Source organism: Cladophialophora immunda (assembly GCF_000835495.1).
Source record: "Cladophialophora immunda strain CBS 83496 unplaced genomic scaffold supercont1.3, whole genome shotgun sequence".
NCBI lineage: Eukaryota > Fungi > Ascomycota > Eurotiomycetes > Chaetothyriales > Herpotrichiellaceae > Cladophialophora > Cladophialophora immunda.
Window position 1 is genome coordinate 4,969,041 of NW_015622543.1, and position 16,412 is coordinate 4,985,452.

The 16,412-nt window shown below is 53.1% G+C and overlaps 6 protein-coding genes across 7 annotated transcripts; 3 read left to right on the forward strand and 3 right to left on the reverse strand.

Annotated features, from left to right (window-relative positions):
- The first annotated feature begins 1,275 nt into the window (after positions 1-1,275).
- On the forward strand, positions 1,276-3,214 carry PV07_06106 (uncharacterized protein). Its single transcript, XM_016393053.1, has 2 exons — positions 1,276-1,600; positions 1,714-3,214. The coding sequence occupies exons 1-2, from the start codon at positions 1,562-1,564 to the stop codon at positions 3,046-3,048; spliced, it is 1,374 nt and encodes a 457-aa protein (XP_016250572.1). The 5' UTR covers positions 1,276-1,561; the 3' UTR covers positions 3,049-3,214.
- An 867-nt stretch (positions 3,215-4,081) lies between these two features.
- PV07_06107 (uncharacterized protein) lies at positions 4,082-6,222 on the reverse strand (the record flags this gene model as incomplete). Its single annotated transcript, XM_016393054.1, has 6 exons — positions 4,082-4,408; positions 4,555-4,692; positions 4,819-5,251; positions 5,356-5,770; positions 5,917-6,026; positions 6,140-6,222. The coding sequence occupies 6 exons, from the start codon at positions 6,220-6,222 to the stop codon at positions 4,082-4,084; spliced, it is 1,506 nt and encodes a 501-aa protein (XP_016250573.1).
- A 683-nt stretch (positions 6,223-6,905) lies between these two features.
- Positions 6,906-7,886, forward strand: PV07_06108 (uncharacterized protein; the record flags this gene model as incomplete). Its single annotated transcript, XM_016393055.1, has 1 exon — positions 6,906-7,886. One exon carries the CDS (start codon positions 6,906-6,908, stop codon positions 7,884-7,886), a length of 981 nt encoding a protein of 326 aa, XP_016250574.1.
- A 17-nt stretch (positions 7,887-7,903) lies between these two features.
- PV07_06109 (uncharacterized protein) lies at positions 7,904-10,752 on the reverse strand. Its single transcript, XM_016393056.1, has 2 exons — positions 8,361-10,752; positions 7,904-8,302 (listed from the first exon to the last, which is right to left on the reverse strand). Exons 1-2 carry the CDS (start codon positions 10,426-10,428, stop codon positions 8,025-8,027), a joined length of 2,346 nt encoding a protein of 781 aa, XP_016250575.1. The 5' UTR covers positions 10,429-10,752; the 3' UTR covers positions 7,904-8,024.
- A 387-nt stretch (positions 10,753-11,139) lies between these two features.
- PV07_06110 (uncharacterized protein) lies at positions 11,140-13,308 on the forward strand (the record flags this gene model as incomplete). The annotated part of the gene is made up of 2 exons (XM_016393057.1): positions 11,140-11,509; positions 11,585-13,308. 2 exons carry the CDS (start codon positions 11,140-11,142, stop codon positions 13,306-13,308), a joined length of 2,094 nt encoding a protein of 697 aa, XP_016250576.1.
- On the reverse strand, positions 12,021-15,884 carry PV07_06111. Of its 2 annotated transcripts, XM_016393058.1 has the most exons (3): positions 15,707-15,884; positions 12,203-15,651; positions 12,021-12,153 (listed from the first exon to the last, which is right to left on the reverse strand). In XM_016393058.1, the coding sequence occupies exons 1-2, from the start codon at positions 15,731-15,733 to the stop codon at positions 13,372-13,374; spliced, it is 2,307 nt and encodes a 768-aa protein (XP_016250577.1). In that variant the 5' UTR covers positions 15,734-15,884; the 3' UTR covers positions 12,021-12,153; positions 12,203-13,371. The 2 variants fall into 2 exon arrangements, with proteins under 2 accessions (XP_016250577.1, XP_016250578.1); XM_016393059.1 differs by lacking the exon at positions 12,021-12,153 and having other exon boundaries at positions 12,164-15,651.
- Between the last annotated feature and the right edge of the window lie 528 nt (positions 15,885-16,412).

Consider the following 16,412-nt stretch of genomic DNA (forward strand, 5'->3'; position numbering starts at 1 on the left):
GCGACTAGAAGGCCCCATGGGTTTTGGACCGATCCATCTCCTCAGCACTGTCTGCCTGACAACGGTCAAGTCTTTGCACACCGAGGACGAAGCTTAGTCTGAGACGATATGGAGCCCTGACTCCACGCACGACACCCATTTCTTACGAGAAACGAAAAGAAAAAGAAGCAGAGAAAAAAGGTTCGAAGGGCACGCGGGTGGCGGAGATGACGCTGAGACAGCCGAGCGCTGCAAAACTCCAGATGGATCAGCACGTCCTGGCTGGCAATAGGCTGTTATATGGAATCAATATAATTTCAGATGTGTTGAAACTCATCTTTCGATCTCCTTACTATTCAATCTCTCGATGCAAAACACTGGGCTCCATCTGCTCTGTCGACGGTGTTTGGCGTTGTTGTCTGCGCTTTCAACAGCCAGATGCAATTTGGCCCCCGTCATCCAGCCCAACAATCCCCCCCAATTGTCATTTATTATTATTGAACCTCGTCCCCCACAAATGAGCGGAGTAGACGCGCAGGCTTCTTGACACGCGACTCTCCAAATTGCAGCAAAGAATATGGCCGCGTTGTTTGCATACTCTGACGCGCCATGGATGCGCCGAGGGGCCTTTAGCCCCCGATGCTTCCATCCTCCTCAGATCTGTTCCGAGTCCTTTCGGGTATGGGCGGATCAGCGGCGGAGCTTGACCATCAGCTCAATTCTGGGGAGATACGACGGTCGGCGACATCTTGAGCTCCCTCGGTGCAGAATTGGACTCGCTATGGTTCTCTTTCCCAATGGCTTCGGAAAAGTCACTACCAGAGTTATCGAGCAATGCTGTGCCGAATCGCAAGGTTTGTCGCTGTTTATCTCGCTCGTTCCGCCTTGCCGGGCTCCTGGCAGCGTCTTGGGCTTTTGTCGTCTTTGATCAAGGCTCCTCCTCCAATGGCACAGCGCCAGAGGCAAGACGCCAGTCTCGAGGCAGCCTGAGTCGCTCAACAGACCACTAACAGATAGGAAAAGGTCGTCGTGTCAAGAGGTCTTTGCAGCCAAACAGCATCTGCCGAGAGCATTTCCACAAATTGGCATTGGTGGCATCTAACGCCCTCAGCCCTCGTATATCGATCGCCTAGACCGCCATCGACCGTTGCGGCAAACGCATGCGCTGGTGCTATTGGCGGTGGAATGCTCGTTTACAGAATCAACGCACTACCAGCTCGCAGCTCTGAGGGGAGTTGCTGTCCACCGCTGCTGGCTACAAATGATGCCTTTTCTCATCTAAGCTTTGTTCAATCTCATTACAGCACTGACGCCGCCAGAAGACTCTACAAGGGCCTCCAGTCTCTGCGTGCGCTTCAATGAGCTCGACCACTCGGAAGTCTCCATCGACTCTTGTGCTGTCGCTCGTTCCGCTTTTGATCGTTATCCAGGTTTCCCGCAGGTCATAGACAACCTTTGCGAACTGTGTCCTTTGTTGTCGCAAGAATTGCACTGTGGAATTAGCGAAGGCTGGCGCAAGGCTGGACGCGGTTCGAGTCCCAATGGAATCCCAATAACAGGCGTTCGGTCTTTGAGTTGAGAGATGTCAGCATGTCACTTCGTCCCGCTGGCACAATATGATGTGAGTGGTCGTTCTTGTCCATCTCTCAGCAGTTTTGATTTACGCAGAGATCCCCTAAAAGACGACCTTTTGTTGCTTGACGATGATGATGCACTGACCTTGAGTGCTGCCAGTGGAGTCTACACCCGGCGCTCGAGCCTGTTGCGATCCCATGGAATCCCACGGCATATTGCCTGGTGTCGGGGTTCTGCGCGGTCTCGCTCTGGATGACGGTCGAACTGACGCTGCAGGTGTTTTTCACGTTCCGGCGCCACAAGGGCCTGTACTTCTGGTCGCTCCTGGTCTGCACGTGGGGGGTGGCGTTGCACGTCCAGGGCGTCATCCTCAAGCTCTTCAACGAGAGCAACTGGATCATCTCGAGCATCATCTTCAAGATCGGCTGGGTCGGCAACGTCACCGGCTTCTCCCTCGTCCTGTACTCGCGGCTCAATCTGGTGGTGCACGACCGCCGCATCCGGCGCGCGGTGCTGGCCATGATCATCACCGACGCCGTCCTCCTGCACACGCCCATCATCATCTTCGACTTTGGCATCTCGTCGCCGCACCCGGGCGTGTGGTACACGCCCATGAAGGTCATGGAGCGGATCCAGGTGGTGTGGTTCAGCGTGCAGGAGACCATCATCTCGCTCATGTACATCTGGTGCACGCGCGATTTCCTCAAGGACATCTACTCGCGCCAGACGCACCGCGTCATGCAGCTGCTCATCAGCGCCCAGGTCATCGCCATCGTCTTCGACGTCGTGCTCATCACCGTCGACTGCAACAACATGTTCACCCTCAAGGTCGTCATCCACCCGTTCTGCTACGCCGTCAAGCTCAAGCTCGAGTTCATCGTGCTGAACCAGCTCCTCGCCCTGATCAAGCACGGCATCGCGCCCAGCAGCTTTCCCGCCCCAGATGAAGAATCTCCCGATGCCAGCGGGCCGACGCCCCCGAGGTCTGGCGCCCGGGTCGATGTCAAGCACGGATCCTTTGTGAGCACCGACATCACCGCCACCGATGCGCAGGACAATGGGGGACAAGAGGCTTCGCGGAAGGAGTCCGTGCTCCTGCCCTCCGGCGGGCTGGGGAGGGACATGGAATACTATAGGAGGAGGCGCAAGAACGGCACCGCCGATAACGAGAATGTTGATTCTGGCGTTACAGGAGACAATAATACCAACAACAGGAACGAGCCGACGACGGGCCAGGCACTACCACATCCTGACCCCGACGCAATTGAACCCCTTCCGCTCCCGTCTTCACCCCAAACACCCGCTCCGCCACCTCCCCCGACATCCGTTGGTCCTTTTGTATCAAGAACCCTGGAGAGACCGTCGTTCGAACCCCAGGCGCCCGCGAGATCCCTCTCGGACCCGACACCTCTGGGCCCCGCGCAAAGGGAACAGGACTCGGAGGCAATAGTGGCCGAGATCGAGAGGCACTATCTGGGGAACTGGAATGGGTAGCATCGAGGTCTTACGATGTTAATGTGTACACGAAAAAACGAACGTCATGCAACGGGCTAAATCGGAGCGTCTCACTGTTTTTCTGCGTCCCAGATATCATGGACTTTGCTTTTGCGTAGAGCCTTTGTTTGGATAGTAGACACCCCCTAATTCATACTCGATTGAGAATCTCGACCTTTCCGAGCTCAATTCCCTTAATTGGATGTATGCAATCTGTCACCGTCAGCTGACCTGAGCTATGCCTCGAGCCTTCTCGAGCCGTGGCCCCCAAGCTTAGATTCTGGGCTCCCCGTTTCTGCAATATCACACCCTCGAAAGAGCCCATTCCCAATAGCAAAAATGTTCCCACTCCATAGGGTTGTACGAGCAGGTATACGACTGAGTTGAACTTTACGTCGCACAAAGTATGTCGTACCAGATATCCGACGACGACGGAGGGGTGAGTGTTTGTGAGGGATTTGATAGTGACTGACCGTCTACGCTTGCCGCTGTTCAGGATATTCCCCCGTCGCTACTGGGTTGAGCATCGCAAGGGTCCTCAGGAATCCAGATGCCGGTTCTGCATGCGGGTTCTGCGGACAAGGGGCTCATCGAGACTACGGAGCCGGGAAGCTGGTACGAACAGACGAGGCACGTTGGAAGTCACGACGAGGACAGACGAGACAACGTCGACACGGAAGACGAGCAGCTCGGTGACTGCCTCAAGGAGTGGGCTGTCAGAGAAGGGGTCATCGAGGAGGGTGAAGACAAGGGGGAGTACAGCCTTGTTTGGGGGGGCGGAGATCCTGAAGTGGCTTTTCCCAGATCGAGAGCCAGGAACGCGGATTGAGGTTTCCATTTCTGCCTCCATCGTGGCCCTTGCGTCAAAGCAATGAAATAACCCGACGGTCCTCGCAATACGGACCCGTTCGTCGTCACCGATACTAGAAGCATAGACGACCGTCAGGCTGAGCCCGGCGAGCGAGCCCAAGACATCAACTCCCTATCCAGAGTGTGTCGAGCCCAGAAAGATGGCGTCCCGCGGCTCCAATCTTCAATTCTTGCCTGCCATCGTCTCTGCAACCTCGACCGTCTCAACATACCCGCCCTTATCCTTGTCGGCAACCAGGTCGTGCTCGTCCAGGACATTCATGCGCCCGAAATGCGAATCGATCTCCTCGAGTGACTTCTTCGCCGTCTCGGGGCACGCGAGCACCACGATCGCCAAGCACACGAGGTTGAAGGCCATGAAGATAAAGTACGTGCGGGCCCCGACATTCTGCACGGCGACGGGCCAGACTTGGCCGACGATGATGGCGCCGATGGATTGGCCTGACGCGGCGATCCCGAGACCTTTGGCACGCACGTTGGCTGGGAAGATCTGAATAAATAGAAGACGTTCGTCAGTGCGGAAAATATGGAAAGGGAAGGGGTCGAGTGGAGAATTTTAGAAAGGGATGTGAAAGGAGATTCAGCCTCGTTTCCCTGGGTTATCAGGCAGATGGAAGAACCAAGAGGATAGCATACCTCAGACGAGTAGATCCAAGTCACCGGACCCGAGCCAATCGAGTAGCCCAGAGTGAAAAAGAAGATGAAAAAGATGTTGCAGTAGTTGGCCGCACTGTTGATCTGGTTCGGGTACGCCGTCTGCAAGGCGCCGTTGATCTGAGCATTCACCGCCAAATCGTCAGCGTTCGTTCACAAATACCTCTTTTCTTCAGGGTGAAGTAGAAAAATACTTTGACTGGGGGTATTCAGGGATAAGAGGGTGTGTCGTGACTGGCGACTCACCATCAAACTGAAGGCCATAATCGCCGCACTGGATGACAGCGCCCATCGTCTCCCGATGCGGTCAATCAGCAACAGCCCAACAATCGTACATGCGACCTGCACTGTGCCATCAATGCCACTTGCCAGCAGACTCAGTTCCTTCGATGTACCCGCTGCCCGAAAGTTGGACGGCAAATAGTACCGGATCCCCGAGGCGCCGCTCATCTGCTGTAGGAAATTCAACGTCCACGCGCGCCAGAGCCGTGCGAATAGGGCCCGGTTGGTGAAGAGCACACGTGCGGATTTGATCGAGTGGGACTTGTGCCAGAGGATGTTGGCGTGGATTTCGTCGAGCTCAGATTGGATAGCCACCACATTCGACGACTGGCCGCGGAGGGCGGCAAGGGCTTTGGCAGCGTCTTCGACTCGATCCTGCTCCATCAGCCAACGAGGGCTTTGGGGGTGTTAGTCAAGCATCACCAGAGACCAGGGGGATAATCCAATCTCTTCGAGCGTCGAGGGCGGGCAGGGGTTGTGATCTCCTTCTAGGCTGCTTACCTCTCAGGAAAGAACGGAATCAGCACAAGATAGAGCACTGCAGGGACAAACTGCATAATAACGCTCAAACGCCACTGCAAGTTGACACCTCTGCCTGTGGTCCAGTGGCTAAAGCCGTATCCAATCCAAAATGCGACGCTGATCCCGGCGACGATGCCTATCTGATTGCACGCGACAAAGGCTCCTCGGGTCCTGGCAGGGCTTATCTCGCTGAGGTACAATGGCACAGCGCAGGCGACTAGACTGGTGCCGAGGCCTGCAATAATGCGCCCGATAATCATCATGGAGAGGTGTACGGCACCGGCTTGGAGGGCTGCTCCCACGCAGAGGATGGAGACACCCCAGAAGCCCGTCCAACGACGGCCGCATTTTTCGTTGACAGGACCCGCAATGAAAGCGTATCCAGCCCAAGAGCCTGAATTCAGGAAGTTATCAGCTTTGTTTCGCTTGTTCAACCACGAAGGGGTGCGAAACTGTGGTGGAAGATTCGACAAAGGATGAACAAGAGTATCATCGAGCTTCAATCGACTATTAAATCGAGAAGCGATGTGAGTCGCATACCAGCATAGTAAATTGCAGTGATCAATCCCGTCTCACTAGATGACGGATGGTGCAATGACGAGATGAAGCCGGGGGCAACGTAGATGGTCGAAATGATGCCAATGTCATAGCTTGATCCATACCAGTTAGCCTTGCACATTTCGTACAGCGACAAAATATTGCATACCAAGGGGAACAGGGAAAAGGATCCATTGAGGATTGATTTCGACAGGTAGAAACTCACCCCCAGAATATCGCCCCCAGGGACATCCACGCCGCTGCCAAGTAGAGTCGCCAGTTTGCCTTGGGCGACGACGTTGTCGCCATGATTTCTTGGGGAATGGGCTTGAGCCGCGGAGACGCCTGTGATCAGGGGATATCTCTTGGGACAGCCTTGGAGGACCAGAATGAAGAAAGGGTTGGCACTGTGTGTTCAAAGGGCGAAGCGGCCTCGACGATGCCTGAGCCCCGTCCGCTGATAGTGCGAGCGGACGATGAGAATTATATAGCGATCAGCGTCATGTTCCTTTCCATGCCAGCCTTCCTCGCTTTCCTTCCACTTCGGCCCTTCCTGCTCGTCAATGACAGGTGATTAGGAGGAGAAGAGGCTCGCATCGGGACGGAATACGAATGGCGTGTCCACCAACATGGTTTCTCCCACTCATTGTCGGCGCCAACCCCATGAAGAGTCGAGAGTTTTGTGGGGAAGCGAGCTCATGCCGTGTCTTTTGTGGAGGAGAATGGCACGCGCATCCGAGACGGAGGGGCCTAGCGCTCGAGCTAGAGGAATCGAGGCTGCGTCGGAGGCTCCGTCTCTTGAGTGCGGCAAGCAATGGTGGACTGAGAGATGCCGGAGAGGGCAATGAGGCGGTGGACGAGGCGAAAAACACGCCAAATGTGAGAAATGTCATGTGTGGTGCAAGCTGAAATGATGGAAAGGTCACTTGCTGTTTTGCGACAAGAGTAAGCAGAAGGATAGCTGCAAACAGTCGACTCCCTCACCTCTCCCAATGGATGCTGAGGATTCCCCCGACAACACCGTCCTAATACACCACTCTACCCGCCGTCTGACTCCAACAATCTCGCAACACACGTTTCACCCCTTCCCACAGAATCGAGATCACATCTCATGGCGCCCATCGCAGCACCTCGAGCTCCAATTCCCGGCGGATCTGGATCTGATAGGGGGCGAGAAAGCGCTGGATGATGAGCGGCGCAGGATCAGGGTGACGCCTTGTAGTCCTCCACTTCGGATGACGAGACCACCAAGAGATGGCGACTGTGAGAAGGAGCATGAGGACGACGATGGGATGGTTGTCTTCATCACCCGCAGCGGCAGTGTGACGGGCTTGGTCGGCCTTCCTCGATTTCGCAGTTTGACCGTGCAGGTCGTCGGTGCTGGTGGCGGGTTTGATCTCGGGGGACTCAGTTCTTCTTCCTTGCCTCCGCCTCATTCTCCTCCCGCCTGTTTAGTCTGCGTCGCTGGTGGGATAGGAATATGCGCTTTCCTCTCTTTCTCCTCAATCTCGCGCAGTCATGGAGTCCCGAGACGAACCCTTCTCTGGTCTCTGCATGCCGATGATTTTGAACTCTTGCCTCATATTCTCCGGCAAAGATTTCTTGACCGTTGCCAGTGGACGACGATACGCATCTTCCTCACTAGCGGGGTTGAACCGCTTGAGCGCAAGACGTTGACATCTCTTGGGCAAAAATGCGACGACATCGCTGCACAAGTTCGCAAGTCTGGAACACCGACGACCCTGCACTTTAGTTTCGGACGCATGGCAATGGCCGATCTATCTGCGGCGGCGACTGCGGAGGATCGAGAGCTTGGAGAGGGGAAAAGCAGTAAGAATACCCTCTTATCACATCCAGCAAGCCCTCCAACGGTTCTTTTCTGCGGGAGCAAAGCGTTGGAATGGCAGATCAAAATGTGGGCATTGAAGATGACGCCGCCGTGGCCTATTCAGACAACCCAGATACAGAGATAGAAATATAAAGAGGAAGCAATGAGTTTCTAAAAAGCCACTATCTGACTCTGTGTTATTCCCTCTGTCTAGCTGCGGTACATCCCTTTAGCATCTCCTCGCCTACGAGGCGAGTCAAAGTATTTTGGCTGCAGCGAATATTCAGTTCTCGTACGCCCGGACCTCAAATATGCCGCCCCTGACGTTCTCACCCCCATTCAGAGCAAGGATTTCGATCCCAATCGCGCTCGTCAGAGGGCCAGCACTTTCCCTGTCTTTTACCAAAGTAATCTCGCGGCGTGTGACATGATTGTCATCTTCTTCATAAAGGATATGCGGCGGCCCCTTGGCATCGAGACTGGTCAAGTCGACCACCCGCCAGGATCGTACGCAGAAAGGAATGCTGTTCTCGGGATGTCCTCTCAGAACGGATTCCATAGCTGCAAGAGGAGTCAGCAGGACCATAGTAGGACAACAATCGGCAATGAGACCACTAACCATGATCAAAATCTGTATCAAAGCATACCACCAGCCGGCCAATTCTGACTGGCTGATCCCAATATATTTTCAACATCTGCCCTTCGCCTCCTTCCTGCTGACACAGAGGAGCCCAACAGTTCGCTCTCTTGGTAGGGCGGGAAACACCGTTTCGCACATTTTCAGCTGCCCATGCTTCGACTGGAGGGGTCACAGTCAATGCGATGTTGTGACCCATCGGGCGACGGACTGGAGTCCATCGCTCGAAAGTGTCAATCCCAATTCCGTCTGGCGGACTCTGGGTGCACTCATGCTCGACGGTCATCATCCCGGACACCCGACTTAGTGAAGTACGAACAGCGACAGACTCGTTTTCTATCAGGCACAGAAAGACATACTGATCCTGCGGATTTTCGACGTCGAACTCCACTTGAATGGCATTCTCGCCACTTGGAATGTGAACTGTTTTTCGGCCAAGGATGACTTCGGGTGTGTAATTGTACGGCTTCCTAGATCCACGCAGCTCCACCGTGAGCTTCGTGTCTTCAACCGCTTCGACGGTAAATTCAAAGGCTGGAACTGATCCCTTTGAGAGAGGTAACATTTGAGCCAAACTCCTCGTCAGGACTTTTGGTGGTCCATTTGCTGGAAGCTCGCTGAGCTTGAATTCAGTTGACGCAGTGACCTCACGGGCTCCTTTGATCAAGTCCAACGGGTCATTCAGCTTGTAGCCAGGAATGTATTGTCCAGATCGCATCAGTTCGAGCTGGAGCAACTGGATCTTGTCCTTTTGCAACAGTGCGATTGGATCCACGCCGAGTTTCTTGCAGACAGCAGCAGCCATTCCCAAGGCATTCCCATTGTTCCCCGAGGTTGCCATGACTCGAGTCGATCCGAATGCGACATGGGTCGCTGAAATAATCCTACCACCGTACAAAAGGTTTGGAATCTGAGAACAAACCATTGTGGAGAAAGGGATTTGATAGACGCCCTTCGAATGCCACTGGGTGCAACCGTCAATTTCAGAGAACACTCCATCGGCCGGATGCAGGTCAATCGACCAACCCCCATATGAAACCGCGTCTGGGTGGTAGCGTTGCTCGATGATATCCTGTTGCTTGATGGTGTAAGGGCCCATGAACCTTCGAGACTCTCTCTTGCCAGGGATCATTCCCACCCATTCCAGCGTGAGGTTTTCGGCTTGCGGGAATTTACCCGAGTTCTTAAAGTAGTTCCAGACTCCATATACAACTCGCCACAGTTCCCATTTGATCTTTTCCGTATCGTGGATTGTGTCGAGTCGTCCTCCATACTCGATCCACCATAACTGGCAGCCCATTTCTTTGACAGAGAAAGTCTTGTACCTGGGAATTTCACTTTCAACATCCGCGAGAGCATATGATGGAGCCACGTATTTGACAGGTCGACCGGTGTCCTTCGAGTAGAAGTAGATCGAGTGGCCAAGAAGGTGTCCATATTCGGAAGAAGGGGCAAACAATTCTCCAAATTCTTCTTTCAACTCTGCGCCAATCCTGAAAGGGGCTCCGGCGAGGAACGAAAGGGCGCCATCTCCGGTGCAATCCGCGAACAGAGAGGCCACAATGTCAAACTCAAGAGAAGTCTGCGAGGAGAAAGCCCGGACGCGTTCAATCCTGTCCCCGTCCTTTCCGCAGGCCACCAGAGTGGTATTGAGCAATAGATCGATGTTTGGTTCCGAGACAACCTTGTCCAGAAGTAGACTGTCGAGGATAACAGGGTTGCCCTCCGGATTGCGATACATATTCTCGGTTAAGATCTCGTCAACAAGGCCACCCTCTCGGGCATATCGATTGTTGTTGAACATATGCGACGTCGCTCCCAAAATCCATAGCCGTACTTCGGATGATCCATTCCCTCCCAACACTGGCCTGTCCTGGAGTAGGATAACTCGAAGTCCTTGTCTCGCCGCTGTGACAGCAGTGCATACACCAGAAAGGCCACCTCCGCACACACATAAGTCGGCAGTGAGCTCCTTTCGGCGGAAATTCCGGCTGGAAGTCGGCGGTTCTCGAATCAATTCCAGCTCAGGTAACAGCCGTGATGGGGCCATGTTGGGGTGTGGTCAACTTCAAGGCGAGTTCTTTTTGTCAAAAAAGTGCACAAGACGGCACTTATCTAGGGTGGCAAGTCGTGAAAAGGCGGACGAGAGCCTCTTTCATAGATTCTGGACTGATGCTCGGAAACCAGTGTGTCGAGATATTCACATCCGCAACACGACTCTCACCTTTTCACTTTCGGGCTTTTCCACATCACCGACCCTTCGAAGTCTACTAGGGTTCCACCAGCATAAGCCGGCATCTCCATTCGATCTCTGTAACCAAAGTAGTTCGTGCCATAGGCTTCACAAGGGCGTAGGGGATGCTGTCGGCAGGTCCGTCTCGGAGGATCCGTATCTCTAGAACCATGTCAGTCACTTCCTGCGTGGAGATTGGTGCTGGTTTGCCCCAACCAACCACAAATCTCAAAGAGCAGCAAGGAACGGACAAGAACCGATCTTCTGCAAAGAGTTGGTCGAGTGGACTGCCAATAACTGAGGTTTGCAGTTTCTGCACATCCGCATTCGGTGTCACATGATTTGAAGCGATTGGGGTTGCAGCTCACGACTCCAAAGGAACCTCCGTGAACTTCAGTTGCATCGAGATTCTCATACCACAGAAATGGATGGCACTTCTCTCTAGTTGATTGGCTGTGCCTCAGACACATGCATTTGTCGAGCTGCTTCGGCAAAGAAATCGAGGCCACGCACAGCAGCATACAGAGAATGCAAGCAAACGCCAGCGCCGACAGTCTCTCATCGCCACCCTTCTCGCACAGTCCAAGCGGACGACTTTCGGACGTTTCTCTTACGGTCAAACAGCTGCAGTCTGCATGTGCGTTCTGCAAAGCTCGAAAGATCCGGTGTGACGGGCAGTTACCTGCGTGCAGCGGCTGCCGCAAGTATGGACGAGCGTCCAGCTGCTCCTTGAATGAGAACGGACAAGGAGCTGAGCGCGACTATGTGGCCTACCTTCAATCCCGCATCCATCGATTACGGGTTGCACTCCACAAGGACGTAGATCAGGGGCAACAAGGAAGTGCTCTTCGGAGAGGTACGACGTTGTATCAACATGGCCCGGCCGCCTCAATCCAAGGTTCGTTTGAATCAGCGAGGCGCCAAAGTCCTCGCAAAAGACAGGTTTCGAAGGGACTGACATAGACACTGATAGGTTCTGAAGCGGGCGGCGGGACCAATGTGGTACACGATTCTCAGAGACACCAGAAGTCCCAAATCGACCGGCTAATATCCGAGATCGGGGCCCTGCCCATCCTTGCCTCGTCGTCGGATCCTTCATGCCTCGACGGTCCTCACCTAGCTACCATTGTGTTAGCAGCGGCCTCCGACTCAATGGATGTGCCTTCTGTCATCGAATTGAGCCAGCAGGTCGAAATTCAAGCCCTTCTCCCTAGGGCCAATACTGCCAGAAAATTGGCAAACCAGTATTTCGCCCGTGTGTATCCACGTCTGCCCTTTTTCTCAGTCCAAGGCTTCTGGTCACACTTCAGGCTCGTGTACAACGACACGGCTTCTGACTCATCCCGCACGGATGACATGTCCAATGCTCAAAGCCTGTCCCGACCGCCCGGCCACGAGTCAGAAGATGGCCTTGACAAAGTAACCAATATTGGTTATTCATATTTCACAGTGCTGATTGTATGTGCTATTTCAACAGCATCGCTCTCACGTAATGTCGATTCTGTGATTTCCCTTAGTGCTGCTGAGAGCTTCCAAGCCGCCCTGCGATTCCGTGAGTACGCAATTCTTCCAAACACAATTGTTGGCTTACAGGCAATCCTTTTCCTCATTCAATATGCCACCCTAAACCCATCACAGCTGAACGCCTGGTACCTCGTTGGAGTCGGCATGCGCATCTGTGTCGACCTCGGACTGCACCAAGATCCCAGTGGTCCATCTATTGAGATGAGCGGCAACTTGCTAGAAACAAGGCGCCGGCTGTTTTGGTCTATGTATTCATTTGACCGCTCAATCTCCCTCGGCACTGGACGGCCTTGTGAGATCTCTGATCAGGTCATCCACGTGGACGTGCCCCATTTCAGCATCGGATCTGAAGCGACCGAAAATGAAATCTCGGGATACAAGCAGAGATACCATGTCTTGAGACTTCAGTCTCTTGCATACGAGAAACTGTACATGTCAGAAATAACAGAGAATCCTGTTCGGCTGGTTGAAGAATTGGTGGAGCAGTTCGAGGATTGGGCTCGGAAAAATACCATGTTCATGTCCGAACATGCTCGACTTTTGCTCAAGAGCGAATGGTCTCAGGGCATGATGCTCATCTACCGTCCGTGTCGGGCTATCCGAAAACGGACGCCAGAAGATCTCCGGGAACTGTGGAGGGCATCCCTCAGCTTCGTAAAGGCATATCGTGAATTAGTGGAAGGAAATGAGATCTTTTATGTCCAAATCGCCTCAGCGAAGGCATATACTGCGGGCCTTGCCATCATATATGCCTACTGGCAGCTGCGGCATATTCAGAAGGTTGACGTTGATCCACCAGAGACAAATACCGATCAAGTCGATGCTGCAGCTCCAACACAATCGCTTGACTTGTGGAGGGGAGTTGCTGATGTCAATTTCATGTTAAGATCGCTTTCAGATCGATGGGAGGAGGGTCGTCTTCTGGCCAAAAGATTTGAAAAGCTGAGCACTGCAGCTGTGGAGTTGTTGATAAAACCGCAGGCCGAACAAAGCCAGGGTATTCAGGACATGGAGTCGCACATGCCCAAGGAAGTTGTCAACTTCTGGCATCATTCAGCTCCGACAAGATTGCAACCTTTCGACACACTTCGAGACAAACAAGGTGGATCGGATTCGCGCAATGAATTGCAAGACCTGGTCTTGGAAATTACCAAAGGGAAATCTGCTAGGTAGCATGCATGCAGACGAGGTTGCTTTTTGTTATATCGACGGTAGGAATGTGGCATGTTGTTGTATTCATGTCATCTCAAGATCGCCTTCGAAGTTCAAGGCGCTCTCCATATAGAAGGGCTCCATAAGATCGAAATCGCCAAAGGTGGCCATGTCATCATATGGCAGTCGTCCAACGTTTGCGAAGTACTCAAAAGTCCCAAACTCATCGAAAGACTGCTGGAATGCCATTGAGGGACCCCAATCCTTCCGAAACTCGCCAGGTTGTATGTGGTCGGATCCAAGAAGATTGTTTGGGTCGAGTCGGGCATTTGATGCTGGCAGACCCGACAACGCGCTTTCAGTGCCAGATACTCCGGTACTCTCGTTGTTTGCAGCAGAAGTTTCGCGATACATGGTCTCATTAGGGCTTTCTTGTCGAAAATCCTGTTGGGAGCGCAAGCCTGTCCAGTCCGCTCGAGGAGCTCTCGGTTGCAACTCTGACCTATTCTGGGTACCTGGGGATCCGTTGGTGCGCAGTGTCAACCATGTATCAATGGCTGTCGAAGGTAATGTTTGAGAAGTACTCGAGCCAGCTGCACGAGAACAAGACTGTAAAATGCCTTTGATCTCCCTTTCCACCAATTCCGTTGTCTGTCGTGCCAGAGTGACAAGGATATCCCTTGCTCGACTGACTTTTGGCCACGTCTTGATCATTTCGTTGAGTACGTTCTCCCACTGCACCAAGCAGCTCTTTATTGTGGTCCAGTCACGCTTTGCTTCTGCACGGACATCCGAACTTGTCCGAAGAGCAAACAGAAGAGTTATTCCTGCCGAAAGTTGATATTGGAGATCGAGCCAAGTGAATCCAGCTACCCCTGTATTTTGCCGAATGAACGAGAGCTGGACGGTATTTTTGGATGCTGTAAGGCAAGTCAGAAGTTGCTCTGGCTCCAAATCATGCCGATTGGGCGAAGGCCGGTTCAAGAACAAAAGCGTGTTGTAGTACCAGTAGGTCCACCAGTCTAAATCTTGAAGTCCTCCGTTCTCCAGTCGTCGACTTTCGTACAGCCAGTCATCCAAGCTGGAGGACATTTCGCAGGTCCAGGCCTGAAGGTCGTCCTTGTTAAGTTGGTGATTCAGTCTTGTTGATCCATATAGCTTGAGCACCATCTGGCTCTGAATTCTCTGCAAACGCAGCCAATGTATCACCTGATCGCGTTTGTCGATCGACACGGTTGAATATGGATACTTCACATCGATTGTTTCCTCGGTGAGTGTAAACGGTCGTCCAAGAATAGTGCTCAAGGTCCTGTCGAAGGAGTAAGTGACCCAGAACAGACGTCGCTTTGTGTCGATCACTCTATCTTCTGCATCATTCTGGAAATCGGAACCAGGAGACAGGATTGAATCTTCGTTATGCAGCCCAAGATCCACACACATTCTGGTGCAGAGGCCAGAAATGTACCAAGTCGGCGTTTTGGTCTGAGTGAGCAATGAGTAGAGAAGCAAAAGTAGAACACACTGCAGTGCTTGGGTATCCTTCTTTTGCAAGATGGCAGGAAGATCCAATAATGCATGACTAGCATAAGTCTCAGCCAAGGCAGCGGCGTGGGGATGGCTCCTGGAGAGACAGGACAGTGAAATGGCAATCACCATTGTGACCATGAACCGAGATTTGACGCGGGAAGCATCAGAGAGAGTCGGGATTTCCTGCAAAAATTCATCCTCGATCAAGATTGGATATTGAACTTGAAAATGGGAGAAAAAGATAGCCGCGAGCTCTTGGATGGTTGCGTGACCTGGCAGGGCCGCCAGCTCATTCAACGGAGAGCAGGAAATGTCATTCGCGAGGACCGGACTCTCATGGACAGAAAATGCATCCAAGTTTGGGTCGTTCTGCCGAGCAGTCTCCAGAACAGCTCGTGCAATGTGTAACCCGCTTGAGTCTCCCAGATAATGCGCTTCGCCTCGGGCACCTCCTAGATCGATCAAGTCGGCTTGGATGCTGCCGATTCTACTACCAAGAGCCGGATGCCGCCCAGATGTTCTCGAGGTAGGATCAATCGTATAATTGGCCTGTGCCGCTTCCGCGGCCAGAAGCTGAGCATCGCGGGAGGTCTCGGAATGGAGACTTGCTGCGTCTCTCGGATGAAACGAGCTTTCTGCAAGCAATTTGTCGTGTTCGAGTTGAAGCTGTTCCAATTGCGCCTCTAGGTCGCAGATGGACTGTCGTGGAACGTTGGTTTTCGTACTTGGATCGAAGTAGAAGCAGGAAGAGTTTGCCCGAAGGCATGGAGTGCAGCGTGGACGCCCAGTGTCACAACGTGTTTTCCGGCTCCGACAGCGATTGCAGGCGGGGATGGACTAGTCGAGAGTTGTTAGCAGCGAGAAGGATTTCTGTGCGTTGGATGCAGCGTACGCGATGCATTGGTGCGCTGGTACGCATCGTCACTGAAGCACATGGTGCGAAGCTGTCGACAACAAACTGTTCAGATCGAGGGAATCTTCAACATTCGCATCGATGATCAATTTCGGGATCGCTCAACTGATTGGAATGTAGGAAGCATGCAGGCTCAAGTTACATACAGAGTTCGAACACGTTGAATACTAGAGAGGGAAGTTGTCTCAGTCGACGTCGTGGCCGATGCCGCCTCGCCGCTACCTCACCATGACAAACACCACAAACATGCCCAGCCCATACATTGTCCTCCCGCTAGTGCTTTGGCTACTCCATACCTGACAAGACATGGAGTCGCATCTGTGTTCGAGACACGCTGATCTCGGCAATACACAATGAGCCAACGTCTGCCTCGCAGTAGCCCTTGATGCAGTATGGGGAATCACTACGGAGTACAACTTCGTGCGCCATCGGAACAATCCGCTTCCGCAAAACTCGCACAACCCTTCTCCTCCCTCCGCGAATTGTGCGCTCTGATTGGTGGAAGGGTCGATACTTCTCGAGCACACCAGGCTCCATTCCATGCAGAGGACCGGTATCTCATTACATATGCCGCTTCTAATTCCAGGCAATGAAATCTCCTAGTGGTCATCAGTTCAAGAGGAAATTATTTTTGGTTCACCTGGCAAGGGCTCAACCACCTCATGCTCAACAAGAGTAATTCCCC

Coding starts and splice junctions, on each gene's coding strand:
- PV07_06111 (XM_016393058.1), bottom strand. CDS start 15,733: ATGCGTACCAGCGCACCAATGCATCGC. Junction 15,652..15,706: donor CCAGCGCACCAATGCATCGC/GTACGCTGCATC, acceptor ACTCTCGACTAG/TCCATCCCCGCCTGCAATCG.
- PV07_06106 (XM_016393053.1), top strand. CDS start 1,562: ATGTCAGCATGTCACTTCGTCCCGCTGGCACAATATGAT. Junction 1,601..1,713: donor TCCCGCTGGCACAATATGAT/GTGAGTGGTCGT, acceptor GAGTGCTGCCAG/TGGAGTCTACACCCGGCGCT.
- PV07_06109 (XM_016393056.1), bottom strand. CDS start 10,428: ATGGCCCCATCACGGCTGTTACCTGAGCTGGAATTGATTCGAGAACCG. Junction 8,303..8,360: donor TGATACAGATTTTGATCATG/GTTAGTGGTCTC, acceptor CTCCTCTTGCAG/CTATGGAATCCGTTCTGAGA.